Source organism: Lytechinus pictus, chromosome 16 (assembly GCF_037042905.1).
Source record: "Lytechinus pictus isolate F3 Inbred chromosome 16, Lp3.0, whole genome shotgun sequence".
Taxonomy (NCBI): Eukaryota; Metazoa; Echinodermata; class Echinoidea; order Temnopleuroida; family Toxopneustidae; genus Lytechinus; species Lytechinus pictus.
Window position 1 is genome coordinate 10646830 of NC_087260.1, and position 15073 is coordinate 10661902.

Consider the following 15073-nt stretch of genomic DNA (forward strand, 5'->3'; position numbering starts at 1 on the left):
TTCAAGTATTCATCATTCTTTTATTCCATTTTATTTTCTGTATCATACATTAAAATAATACACCTGTTTCCATATCACCACCCAAGATACCTACAACTTACAAAGTATAGTTGCTTTCTCATTTACATATTGATGAATATTCATATATTGCAGCGTGTAATGAAATATTCTTATCAATATTGTAGAATTATACTCAATGCAATATGTATGACAGCTTTGTTTCTCTTTGAAGAATAGAATGGATACAGTATTTTATACTTTTACAAATTCCAGCTGGACCTAATCTTGGTTATTATCTCAAGTCCGTACTTCTATACAAATATCATTAGATTGTTGTTGGGATGTACTGTAGTGTCTGACTACGAAAAAGTCAAGCACGAACACATCCCGTAAACATGTGCAAGTCCATTCAAAGCACATTGAGCTCTTTTCATTACAGCCTTTTGATACTGCTTTGGAGGCTCATAAAATTTACATTTCATAAATAACTATGGTCTTCAGATCGATGCGATCACTTCAAAATGTTTATTAAATGTAGCATTTACACGAATATATATTAAATATGAATACACAGAATTGAAAGATTTTAGGGAATAGAATTTCCCAATATTTGTCAATACAAAGAAAGGACCCCACATGGGTATTCAGTAATAATGAAAATTTGGTATAAGCTGAATTTAGCCTTGTTTTACTTCAAAACAAAAAGAACACATCCTTTAGATAACCTCATCTGAAAATTGCTTTGAATTTAATATGGAAGGCTGACCATGGCAGACTAAACAGAATTATATTCAGTAACTTTCTTTATTGGAAGAATATGAAATTTAAACTTCATCAGATTTGATACTAATGCATTCAACAACCACATACCAAATATGACAATTGAGATTTTCATGAATGACAATTTTTAGGTGAAATTTAGCCTCTCACAATATAAAAATGGTGATGCATGTTAATATTATCCATACACTAAAACTGACACAAAATTGCCATGAATTAAACTACAACAGGCAATAAATCCATAATCTGACACCTGATGTTCCTAGGGAAAGGATAATAATTTCAACAAACCACCCTTTCCTTTTATCACTGATTACTACCCTAAACGCTAACCACGTGGCAAAATTGTGGAATGTGAACATTACTTAATGTTCATTCACAGGACATTATATTGCCTTATCACAAATAAAAGGGTGGTCATCGAAAACCTAGATATGCAATATCAATCAGCCTTAACATTTAATTTATGCCTTTTATAGTCCATAGGAATATATACCTTCTCCATATTTAAGAGTATTTACACATCAAATGAACCTGTTTACCATACAACCCTTTAAAAATACATGATTGTTTTGGGCTTTTTTTTACAGAGAGACCAAAGTAACCTGCAATATAGTAACTCAATATGGTATTGTGAAACCAACCTGCAGAGCTAGCTGTGTATTTATATTGCCTGGGTAGATTCCACTGTATTCCTTCTTGCAATTGTGCTTGATCCGATCAATCTCAACTATGGACAGCCAGGACACCTTTACAAATCAATGTAAACTATGGAAAGCCAGGGCCCTGTTACACAAACAGAGATTTGACTGATCCGATCAACACAAACTATGGAAAGCCAGTCTGAATATATATGCATTCAAGATCGTAAAGTTGTTGGGCCTTTCATAGGTGAGATTGATCTGATCGATCACAGCTCTTTATAAGACAGGGCCCAGAAATACCACAGCTCATCATCTTGATGCCTCTCACACTGGTCCTCCATCGCCAAAATGTAAACCAATTGCACTCTTATTTATCCACGCATATCGCACTACTGCTGATACTCGGTAATGTCTTTGAACTAGTACACAACCTTGATCCCTCATAAATTTGATTTTGATAAAATATTCATTTTAAGGAAGTTGCTTTACTTGTCCTGGTAGGCAACTAAGGGGGCGTGTTTCTGGACGTTGTCACCCTTGGCAACCAGAATCCTGTCGATGACGCCGTCCTTTGGTGCCCGGATCACATACTGAAGGAAGCAAAAAACAAATTAAAGAACAGGCAGAAAATAGTTTAATTTCATACTTAATTATATATACATGTACAATGGAACAGTATATTATCTTCCCAAGAAAAGATAGATCAATAATAATTATTGTACAACGCCTACTTAGCTTGTTGTACGCGAGCAAATGGGAGGCTGAATGTCAAACATTCGTACCGTTGCACAAAAGACGTACCATCCAAAATGTACCATTGCACGGCTTTAGGAGGTGACGTCACAATACGATTCAATTCATTGCGCTCAGTAAAAATGCAGGTGCAATACGCGTATAGCCTGCTGGCTAAATGCGCAATGCTGCCCGAAGTGTTCGCTTGTGGGATTTTGCTTTTCGCTTTTCATATTTTTGCTCCCTTTTCATAGATTACTGCAGGAAAAACTCTTTGTTTTTTCATAACTTCGCTAAACTCCGAGGGGTTGTACAACACAAATAGCGAATATTCTTATTCGTGCAATGGTGCGAGATTTCGCATTCGGTGAAAGAAAGAAACACTCTATTCAACTCGGCTAACGCCTCGTTGAATAGAGCATCTTTCTTTCACCGAATGCGAAATCTCGCACCATCGCACTCATGCCTATTCGCTATTTGTATACCATCGGGCTCTGAATTCGAACTTGATCCATATTCTATGTCTAGAGTAACATATCCCCACACCATTTTTTTTTCAATCCGTCCAGCATTTTATTATTTTCAATCTTAAACCATTTTGAAAGTATGAGCTGTGACCGTTAAGCTTTAGACTCTGAATTCAAACTTGATAGGTATTGTAGTGTGATCTACCTACACATCAACAGATATTTGAAACACATCCCATATTTCCAAAAGAACGACACGATACTAAATTGAAGACAAAAATGAAGAATAGAACATAACATTTTAATAAACGGAACATGTTACGAGGTGTCGCACCTCATCATCAGCCTGAAAATTATAAACAGAGTCATTGGTATTTATACAGTTAGGATGTCAAGTAAAATTTCAAGAATGTAGTTGCATCCCATATTATGTTATTTGAACGGAAACCAATTCAGAGGACGATCTGACAGGTGGAAGGATAGATGGAAGGACAAATGATGGGACAAGAGCAATGCTCAATGCCCCCCCCCCACCTCAAGACTTCAACTGCAGAGACATGATCATTAATATCGTTTATTTCAGTCAGTATTTTCCCTCTTACTCTGGTTTACCTACTCTCATGTAATGATAACACTCCCTCCTTTCTCGTGTTTCTGTCTTAAGCATCCTCATTCAGACCAACCTTACCACACTCCTTCTTCATATATGTTTTTTTTTTTTCATAACGCCTGTCGTCTGAATTTCTTTATCTATTAACCCTATCTAGGCCGGGGTATTTTGGGAGTTCATATGGCCGGGGGGGGGGGGGGGCCTCCCAGGCCCCCCTTGAGATCTCGGCCGTCGACCGCGTGATCTCGTCGAAAATTGGCACGTAGGTTGTCTGGGACATAATCTACAAAATTGTATAGTAATTTATTTCATGCAAATTGCTATTAAGTGATTATGCTAATTTATGCATAATTAGTATACGAAATCACACTTTTCCCTCTAACTCCCTAAATAAAGCTCCAAATGTTCTAATTTTTGGTTTGAAAACTCTTTGTGAAGTTTGTGGTGTTCTTAGCAAGTGTACATGGACAGAATTGCGATATCAGATCAATTTCTTATGTATTATAATGTTTGTAATTTCTTATGTATTTCTTTGTTTTTTGTACCTTTTGTCTTTCATTCTTTTTTCGATGAAATTTGTTGGGGACTCTTCTGAGATCATAAACAGCATAAAATGAATACATTTGGACCAGCAAGACTAAAAATAATCATACATTTATGATTTTTAGTTGAAAACACAATTTGCATTGACTTTGTACACAAAATCACGTTTTTGAGCAATTTTTGGTCTGACATGCACTTACATAGTGTTGCGTAATTTCGGAACCGCGTACCCGGTAGATGCCAAACTGATCTCAAAAGTTGCCCAAGACTTGAAAGTAAAAAGTCAGAAAGCGGCGCGGTCAAAAAATTTCCTCATGTTTAAATGACAAGGAAAACAATGTAATTTATTATTCCCAGCCAGAAAAAATGATTTGAGCATCAAGTTAGCTGATAAACTAAATTTCCAATGTAGGGACTTGTCACAAATTAATTGGCTATACAAAGTTCATTCACAACTCTAGACTAGATTTCTAATCAATCCTAAGTTCAGAATCCAATCCAAAGAGCATTTAAACTTACCTCCATCTTCATCGACTCCAAGGCCAGGAGAGGCTGTCCTTTCTCGACCTGGTCACCGGGGTTCACATAGACATGGGTGATATCACCGGGCATAGGGGCAAGGTCACCATGACCTTGAGAGCCAGAAGCCTGCATGAAGTCAGGGACTGGTTTGGTTACCTCAACACCTCCGATCTAATAGAAAGAGAAAGAGAGAGACATGAGAGATATTGCCAGGCATAGGGGCAAGGTCACCACGACCTTAGAGCCAGACGCCTGCAGGAAGTCCGGGACTGGTTTGGTTACCCCAACACCTCCAATCTAATAGAAAGAGACATGAGTAATATCACCGGGCATAGGGGCAAGGTCACCACGATCTTAAAGGGGAATGAAACCTTTGGAACAAGTAGGCTTGTGTCGGAATAGAAAAATCAAAGAATAAGAACAAAGAAAGTTTGAGAAAAATCGGACAAATAATGAGAAAGTTATGAGCATTTGAATATTGCAATCACTAATGCCAGGGAGATCCTCCCATTGGTAATGCGACAAGGATGTGTGATGTCACATGTGAACAACTTTCCCTTTGATGGACTATAAAATACCCCCAAAAATGTATATTTTTGCTTTTTCTTATGGTGATATAAACTCTACATCCATGATGTATTCTTTAAAAATCTGTATTATATGCCCTCATATAGAAAGAACAAATGATCTACTGATAAATGTGATAAAAGAGGCAGTTTAAGTGAAATATATACTAAAGTAATGGGGAGAGTTGTTCACAAGTGACATCACACATCTTTGTCACATTGCCAATGTGAGGATCTCCATAGCATTAGTGATCGCAATATGTAAATGCTCATAACTTTCTCATTATTTGTCCAATTTTTCTTAAACTTTTGTTGATCTGTTTCTTTGATTTTTCTGTTTTCACACAAGCTATCTTGTTCCAAAGGTTTCATTCTCCTTTAAGGGACAGACGCCTGCAGGAAGTCTGGGACTGGTTTGGTTACCTCAACATCTCAGATCTAAGAGAAAGAGGGATAACAATTGGGAGGGGAGAGAGGAAGGGAGAAAAGAGAGAGAGAAAAAAAAAGAAGAGGAAAAAATAGAGAAAGACAGAGAATGAGTGCCTATAAAGTGCCTATTTTATTGCCGTAAGAATGGGTGCACAAAAGATTAATAAGAATTACTTATAGTGAACAAAACAACTACATACATTAAAAAACAAGAACAAATATTAGCAATCCAACTTGAGTTTCTTATTTTCAAGAGAGGTTTATTAAACTTACATCCTCGGGTGAAAATAGGTGTATACTATCTTCATGCATGATGACAGTGGATGTCGTCTTCTGACCGTCCACTGTACTGGTCATCTGAAGGGCGTTACCCTGACCGGTCAGTGTTCCTTGGACATTGTAGGAGGCATCTCCAACCTACACGGTGGGAAAAGAGAACATATTCAAAACACCTCACAATAAAGCAATAACGCGATGATCTTAATTTTATTTATTGTGCCAAGTTCTAAGAGTTGAAAATTGTATATTTGTATATAGCAATGATGTCAGAAAAACTTCCCTTTTTTTTTCCATTTTAGCATTTTTATACCCTCTCTTGCTAAAGCATGATAAAAAACATTCACGATCAAAATTTGGTGGAAAACTTTCCATGGGGGCCCCAAGAATGTGGTGGATCTACTTAGCCCCTTCAAAACCAGTGTAGACTGGCCTGGAACCAAGCCAATATTCACTGATTGAAATGGGGCCTATACACATAAGTCACATTGCTAAGAGGACTATATAATCTGGTGGATTTTTCATAACATTAATAGTTACATGCATGACTGGTGACCTTTCTTGTGCAAAATTAAATATTCATATGTTACTAACACAACACCTAATAAAATGTTCATGTCGGTCGTAAAGATGTGCGTAACTTTACGAAAAGCTTTATGAACATCCACTTGTCTCATCAATGCTCATTCTCATCTCCAGCCCTTCTCCTATCTTCCCCTCATTCTCTTCATCCCATCTTTGCATCCATCCAGACTCTCAGAGTATCGAGAGCAAAGTTGGCTCAATCGGTAAAGCGTCTGTGCCTGTCGAACCAAAGATCATGGGTTCGAGTCCCCCGGGGGGGGGCACTCAGTATATAATGCATAGTGGGTATGTGCCGCGGAGGGGACCCCCATTTTTACACTCAAATTTCCGTTCCAAGGCATAGCATTTTTGTCTTTTTGAGAAAAAGAACAAAGAAAGCCGCTCCAAGGCATAGCATTTCCTTCTTATCGAGAAAAAAGAAGAAAGAAATCCGTTCCAAAGCTTCGCATATTTTTCGTTACGCCGTTCCGGTCGCATTGATCTGCTACAATTTTGGTGAAAAGCGGCCGTAGAGCGCTTTTCGACCATCGCCTAAGCGCGAGCGCACCCCGCAGAGGCCGCGCTAGCTGCGTCATGCACGATTGCCCGTTCCTAGGGATGCATACGCACTCACAGAGATGCGGAGATCCGTTCCGAGGACCCCCGTTTTCACAAACATTTGTAGTTCCGAAGCCCGTTCCGAGGACCCTCCTTTTTACAATAAGCCCGCTCCAAGGCCCCCGTTTTTTGCCTCGCCCGCGGCACACCCCTACCACTTTTTTGGTCGAGTGCCCCCCCCGGGTGGATGACTGAAGCCAGTGCGTTGTGTGCAAATGTTTCTCCCCTGTTCCATAAATGCAGGCTATGTTACAGTGGAAGACACTCCGTCCCTTGGATAGGGCGTTAAATTGAGACCCCGTGTAGAGGAGAGTCACCACCTTTGCACATTAGAGACCCACTGCACTATTCGTATAAGACTAGGGGGGGAACCCTGATGTAGTGGTCCGACCACACTCCCCAATTAGTTATATCTGGAGGAGAGACCCGTGGGTCATAGTGATTCAGTTCACTTTTCGCCTCCCAGGCACAGGTGACGCCAAACAAATAATGATAATAAAAATAATAATAATCCATCCTTCTCCCCCCCCCCCCCCCACACACACATTCATCCTTCAACACTTCAACACCGACCCTCTACTACCCTTCAAAATGACTGGTGATTGTTTCTTGAGGTAAATTATGCCCACCAAATTTTCATTGGTGTGGATATAGCTCCCAAGAAAGGATCACCGGTCGCTTGTAAAGTTGCTCATAACTACCAAACGGCTTTATAAAACACCCATCTGCTCTTTGAAACTGAATTCAATTCAGATAAGTACAAATTTTGTTTGTTCAGTTCCATCTCCCTCCTTACCTTGACCGAGTAACCTTGATCAGAATGGTACGTGATGGTTGCTTCTAAATCCTTCTCTCCAGACTTCAACTTCACCCGTCTTAGCATTTCATCATTCAACCTTAGGCCACTGCCCTGACTGTATGGTGAAAATGGATCTGCAAAGAAAAAAAAAGAAAGAAAAAAATTGTCAAGTCCACATCGAAATAGGATTTAAGCGATATACATCTTGATCATAAATGAAATCAATAGCGGTGGTGACATGGGGAACTTAACATGTAAATCTGAACAGCAAGTGCACAAATTATAGTGAATACCAGGGACAGATCTAGGGGAGGGAAGGGGTCTTGTCACCCTCCCCCAACCCATTTCTAAGGGGTCAGTTTTTTTTGTGCTAATTTCTCTTCCATGGTAGTGACCTTTCACTTCTTATTTTGTTGCTTAACCCATAACCCCATCCCCCTCCCTGAAGATCACAAACACAGATAAGCACGAGTGGGACAGTTTATCATTATGACCTAAATTTGGAAAAAGACCCAGCACCTGTTCGGAATGCCATGCCTATTTTGTATATTTCTTTGCAATTACACATTTTTCACCAGAATCATAATTCATTATTCATAAATACAAACACTTGGGTTGTCATTTCCTTGGATGCTGTTCAAATTCACTTTTAGATTGTTACCACAACTGGCATTTGTATTCCTTTAACACCCACATTCAAGAAGTTAACAAACTCTGTCTCACCGCTACTGTCGAGACCTTCCACACTGCTACACCTCTGCTCGTAGAGTACCAGAGCTAAGACGGCCCTGCACAGTGTCTGGTCATTGAGGGCGCCCCGCTCTGGAAACAGTTCCTTCTCGTACTGAGGAATGAAGTCGGTGTGAACGTGACCTTGGCCGAACTCCGGATGCTTGGCAAGGTCATCAAGGAATCTGATATTGGTCTTCAGTCCTACAATCTGAATTAGGGATCAAGGAATACAAGATTTGCAATTGTTTTACTCATTTTATTACTTAAGCACCTATCCATTTGATTAAATGAAATCAAAATCGTTTCAATAATAATAATAATAATATATAGCATTCATAGTGCACCTTCTATCTAGTTTACTATTCAGAGACGCAGAGGGAATTATTACACAGAAGGGTGTGTTATTCGAAATATGATGAGATGCTTGCGAAGCTTAATACTCAATTTTTTTTTTTTATCACTGCATATATTTCTGTTTCTCTCTCTCTTCCTTCTTTTTTGGGGGGCTTTAGGCACTCTGCAGAGTGGATTTGGTGTTCTACAAATCCTGTTTATTAATATTAATACCAAAGTCAAATCTATTCAGGCCACAGCAATCTGTTTAACTTGGGGAAAATTTTAATTTGAAGAAGTCTTGCATAATCTGGTCTGAAAAGTTGCTTCGACTTGGTGGAATATTCAACGTACGGAAGGTCGACTTATGCAAGTTTACCTGCAACTGTCTTATCAAATTGACCTCCCATCCTATCACCAAATAACACTTATATCAAATCAAATATTGAAAAATTCTTTCACATGGAAAGGGACCTGCCAATTCCAGAAGGCAACAGGTCAATGATGGCTCAATGGTAGAGCGCTTGCCTCATGAACGGGAGGTCGTGGGTTCTATACCTGGCTGAGTCATACCAGAGACTTAAAAATGGGGACTTCCGCGTTTTTGCTAGGTGCTCATCATTTATATTGGAAAAGGGTAGTAATAAAATGTCATGTTATGCAGGGCTCGCTGGTAGAGCAGTTTTCTAACTGAAGTGGCTACACTGGGTAAATAAAACATTATTCATTAATTAGTATTTATTCATTAGTATTTATTATTAATTTGGATGAAGGGCATACCTGGTAGTCATGAAGACACTGCCTGAGTTTGTCTAGAGCACTCTTTCTATCATGTGACCACACTACAAGTTTGGCAATCATTGGATCGTAGTAGGGGGTCACATCGTCACCTGAAAACAGAGAATACGAAAAAATAACACTGTTATAAATATGAAGCGATTTATCTAACTACTATTATCGAGAAAGATTTGTGAGAAGATAAAAAAAAGCATCGTTTGCAATACAAATTGTTGTCATGTTATTAAGGGAGGATATAATAGAAAAAGTCCCAATGCAAACGATCACACTACAAATCATTTTCATCTTATTTAAGAAATATGTTATAAAAAGAAGGCTGACTGTAAATGATTTCTAAATATAAAGGCAAGTTTCGTATCAATGTTGTTGAACCGAACAAAATTGTCGGCATATGGCATGACACACCCCAGTTTAACACAACCAAAGATTTGAAACAACTTCACACCTTGTCTTACACCAGTCTCAATCCTTATCGACTCATCGGCGCTCGGGGTTGCTAGGTGGATGAGGGGACCGGCCCCGGGGAGGAATCCATTATCGGGATCCTCGGCATAGATCCGAGCTTCGAAGGAGTGTCCGTGAAGACGGAGGTCATCCTGGGTAATCGGTAACGTCTCTCCTGCAGCAACCTGAACAAGATCATAGAATGAGCCAGTAGTATTGTCAGTGATTGTCACAGACAATTGTTGCAAGCTACTGAAATCCTTGCATCTGATTGGCTGAGAGCAAAGTAAGAAGGTGGAAATCACCTACAAAACTTTTCATGAAACACCCCCTGAGGAGTATTTCATGAAACAAATTGTCAGTGATTTTCACTGATATCTGTTATAAACTACTGAACTCGTATATTAAAAAGGCTGAAAAAAAATTAGTGAAAATCAGTAAATTTCCGGCTGCAACTTGAACAAGATAATAGAATGGAATCAGCATTTCCTAAAAATATTAGTGAGTGATTTGCACCGACAACTGTTAAAGATCCAGACCGGACCCGAAAATGAAATTGATAAATTATATACCAATCGAAAGCTTATAAGCTACTAAATACAGCAAGGTATGCTTTATGCATTTTCACCGCTTCCCAGCTGAGTATTTTGCTTAAGAATATTCCAATTATCGGGCTTCGAACCCCGCTTAGAAAATAGGCTTTGTTGTGCTTTTCACCTGCCTCGAGACCGTGACGTCACGTTGTGTAAGAAGCGTCGTGATTCCATAGGTTTGTACACAGAAAAAGTGGGTGATTTTTTTGCTTTCCAGATAACGCATTTCATTCTCTTCACTTCTATCACAGAGGGATATCACATATATTTTTACCCACAAGCTTGAATTTATGAAATCTACAGTTTTGAACTAGTTTTTGCCATATTTTATTTCCTGCTTATTTGGCGCAGATTTCAATTCTATCTGCATTTAGATTATGTATAACAACTTTTCCTGACATAGCAATTTAGGCCCAATAAGAGCCAAACAAAGAAATCACAAAAAAGGTAGTGAATAGTTGCAGGTTTACAAAAATTTGAACAGTGAATAATTTTGAGTGCCATTTTCATCTGAAAACGAAAAAAAATAATGGATTCATAACATGGAAATGGAATAAAATACCCAATGCTTTTGTACACAAACCTATGGAATCACAACCCTCCTGACACAACGTGACGTCATCATTTCCAGGCGACGTGGGGGTGCTCAATCGAAGCGTACTTTGGAGGAGCAGTTTCTTTGATTTTTATTTTATATTTTTAACTATTGGAAGGAGATATATGTAATATTTTTGGTATATTTGTATTGTATAAATCATTACCTTTATTTTGATATATGATTGTTTTTACACCGGTCAGGGTCTTTAAAAGCTACTGAAATCATTGTATTTGATTGGCTCAAATCATATTAGTCAAGGAAAAATCACCGTGAAGATGCTTTGTGAAACACTCCGAGATGTGTTGTGGTCTAGTGCCTGGATTATGGCACTGTAATAAGTTTCAATTAATAAATAACCCATAGAAATGCTTCCTGTCTTGACCCTGACTAAGCCAGGCCATTTTGGTAAATCATACAGCTGGGGGGGTCAAATTTTTTTTTTTTTTCTACGACAATTGTCGAGATTTTTACTGATCATAAACAAAATGAAATCTAATTATTAAAAATTGAATGAAGTAAAAATGATATATTTATGAAATTTGGCTGGAAACAGAAACTGCATTAGATTTGCCCATGAAATCACTTTTTTGGAGCAATTTTGGGTCTGACGTGTAAGTATATACTTAAAAATATTGCGTAACTCTTTCGCACACTGCAAACCTGGGAAAAGCATATTCGATCTCAAAATTTGAATGACATATTACATCCACAACAGAATACAGATATGCCATAAGAATAAAGACAGACAGATAGACTAAAGCAGATTACATGGCCTCGTCTTACAAAGAGTTACGATTGATCCGATCAATCACAATTCTATGGAAATCCAGTATTGTCATAATATTTTCTACAAGAAAATTAAAAAAATGTCCTGTGTAAACAAAAAGAAGCACACTGAATTTTCAAGAAAACCATGGATGTATGAATACATCATATTTAGAAAATATTTTGAACAAACATGCATTTCAGGGCCCCGTTGTACAAAGAGTTACGATTGATCCGATCAATCATAACTCTATGGAAATCCATCAGTGTCATAATTTTTTCTACAGGAAATTTGCAAAATGTCCTTTGTAATCAAAGGAGAACACCCCAAATTGTCAAGAAATCAATGAATTTATGGATATGCATTCATATCTAGAATTTTTTTTGAACAAACATGCATTTCGTATGTTGACTTTGCTGGCTTGCCATAGTTACGATTGATTGGATCAATTGCAACTCTGTGTAAGACGGTGCCCCTGTTCTCACCATTCCACTACACCAGCTTTAATAACCATTTCTGATAACACAAACAGACGTATTTACAAATGAGACAAACATACAGTCATACAGACAAATATAATGGAGAAGGGCAAAGAGAGACTAAAACTGATCAAGTCCGTTCTTACCTTTAGTTGCCATTCAACTAGATCTGTTTTGGTAACCATCTCTGTAACAGGGTGTTCGACCTGAAGTCTTGTGTTCATCTCCATGAAGTAAAATTTCTGCTCTGCATCCATGATGAATTCTACAGTACCTGTGAAGAGAAAATAAAACTGCTTAGAAATAAAATTATCAATTATTAAGGAAAAAATAGAACGAAAAGGCAAATAAATAAAGAACAAGAAAATTGTCATTACAATTGTAAAGAAAGGTATTAATATAACAATTTATTGATGATTTTAATCAACCCAGATATGAATGTGATTACTTGATTTCAAACAACTTGCATCAAATGAAAAATAAGCCATGGAACAAACATGATTATATATATTTTTGGGCATTTTGAGGGTACCAAGGCCTCTTCAAAGGGCACCAAGGCCAAAGTATTTTCTATTATTTTTAAGTGAGCATAATAAGACACCTTTTTGGGGGAGGGGTGGGTATGATATGATGACTTGGACCCACAATGAGCCAAATCACAAAAGGAGTAAATACTGCTAGGGACAGTGATTTTCCGCGATCGCGGAAAACGGACGGAATTCACGGAAAGGGCCTTTTGAAACGGAAAATGGCATTTCAAACGGAAAATCACGGAAAACGTATTTTCCCTCAAAATACACAGAATAGCAACAGAAATTACTCCAAAATCACAACAAAATGAGAATATTAAATGGCCAAAAAAACCCAGAAAACACGATCTCACTTCGCTACTATCATGACAATTCACACATCGTGACTGCACTTGACATCAGCACACTCGATTGTACCCCGCACCGTACCCGGCCGGCCGGGTTGACGTTGGGCTTCACATGTATCGTTCAACTACATGTACACAGTTGTGTGTTGCTGCCCTCTACGTTTGAAGATGTAACAGCACGATATCGTGGTCTTAAAATCCAAGATGGCGGATTGGGAAAAGACGATGACTGATGATAACGATGTCCAAAAACCCCCCAAATTATCGATGAAATATCATTTCACCGTGAAATAATGCTAATAATATGAAAGGTGAGGATGTATGCATGCAAAATGGGTGTGTTAAAATATTTTATTCACCCGCATAGATCCGATTAGAACGGATTTTATTGTGTTGTTGGTACAGTAGCAGATACAAATTTTGACCAGTGCGAGTGTGCATGTAAATGTGTATTACGGAATTGTCACATTTCCGTGTGTACAAAGTCTATGGGGAAACGGAATTTCCGTTTTCTGACATGCTGAAACGGAATTTGAGATTTTCTGAAACGGAAAAGGCAATTTTTTGAAACGGAAAATCACTGTCCCTATACTGCTTCCTGTAGAACTGACATAGAGATTTTAATAATAAGACTATTCCAGGCTTAATTGACTAACCTGCTCCTACATAGTTGACAGCCCTTGCAGCCTGTACAGCAGCTTCTCCTATTCTCTTTCTTACTTCTTCTGATAGATGAGGCTAAAAGAAAACAAAATATTTTTAAGTCACTTAATGATTCAATGTATAGTGCCATTGTCCATATATTTCTCTTCACCGCAGGGGACCGGCAGACATCATTTGGGCAATTCCATAGGTTGGTGGACATGAGCTCAATGTGTCTTTGTACATATAGCCCATCTGAACCTAACGTGAGTAACCACTTTATCTGCACCCCTTGTAAAAAACCATGTGTTCTTTAAATTTTAAATTATATACAAATTTGTCTCCCTAATATACTTCTTTGAAATGGATATAATCAACTTTCATAAAAGCCTTGCATGAGGACACTTTTCGCTTATGTCCACTTTTCATTTTATACATGTCCAAATCATGTAACATGAGTAACCGACACATTTTAAAGATTTGCCAGGAGCATAATGAAATTTCCCAAGTTTTGTTTTTATACAAAGGATAGTCAGACTGCGTACTATGTTGTGATAAAAAGATGTTTAGTTCCTATCAATAATAATGGAGTTACAGCTCCAAGTATGAGTCAAGGTGTCTCGAAATGTAACGTGAGTAACCGTGGAATAGCCCATTTCCCTTTGGTTAGTGTACAAAGTATTTTGGGGAAGTGGGTCCTTCAGAGGCAACTGCAGTTGATGGTGTCACAAATTGATACATTTCTGTCTATTTCCCTCTCTTTCATTTTTTCCATCTCTCCCTCCCTCTCCCACTCTAATTCTCTCTTCATCTACTTAATGCTGGTGTTTCTTCAATAATTCAGTTAACTTTTGATGTCTTCTCTTCACACTGCAATACTCCCCCTCCTCCTTCCCCCTCTCCCCTCCCTACCTCTCCCTCCCATTCCCCATTCATCTACTTACCGCTGGTGTTTCTTCAATAATTCAGTTAACTTTTGATGTCTTCTCTTTACACTGCAATACTTCCCCCTCACTCTCTACCCCGAACTTTCCCCCTCTCTCCTTCCCTCCCCCTCCCTCCTCCTTCCCCCTCTCCCCTCCCTACCTCTCTCTCCCATTCCCCATTCATCTACTTACAGCTGGTGCTTCTTCAATAATCTTTTGATGTCTTCTCTGTACACTGCAATCTCTTTCAAACAGGTATACATAGTTTCCATGTTTATCTCCAAATACCTGAACTTCGACATGCCTGTTTCACAAAAAATGAGGGAAAAACATAC

At 38.4% G+C, this 15073-nt stretch overlaps 1 protein-coding gene across 1 annotated transcript in view; it reads right to left on the reverse strand.

Annotated features, from left to right (window-relative positions):
• LOC129279690 (methylcrotonoyl-CoA carboxylase subunit alpha, mitochondrial-like) overlaps window positions 1-15073 on the reverse strand; it is a 27813-nt gene continuing 12740 nt past the window's right edge. The window contains exons 8-17 of the mRNA XM_064111401.1: window positions 14931-15042; window positions 13827-13908; window positions 12440-12567; window positions 9859-10042; window positions 9396-9505; window positions 8274-8490; window positions 7548-7684; window positions 5567-5710; window positions 4296-4469; window positions 1-2014 (exon numbers count right to left, since the gene is read on the reverse strand). Of these exons, the coding sequence (XP_063967471.1) occupies window positions 1910-2014; window positions 4296-4469; window positions 5567-5710; window positions 7548-7684; window positions 8274-8490; window positions 9396-9505; window positions 9859-10042; window positions 12440-12567; window positions 13827-13908; window positions 14931-15042 (1393 nt within the window). The 3' untranslated portion in view covers window positions 1-1909. The remainder of the gene's footprint in view (window positions 2015-4295; window positions 4470-5566; window positions 5711-7547; window positions 7685-8273; window positions 8491-9395; window positions 9506-9858; window positions 10043-12439; window positions 12568-13826; window positions 13909-14930; window positions 15043-15073) is intronic.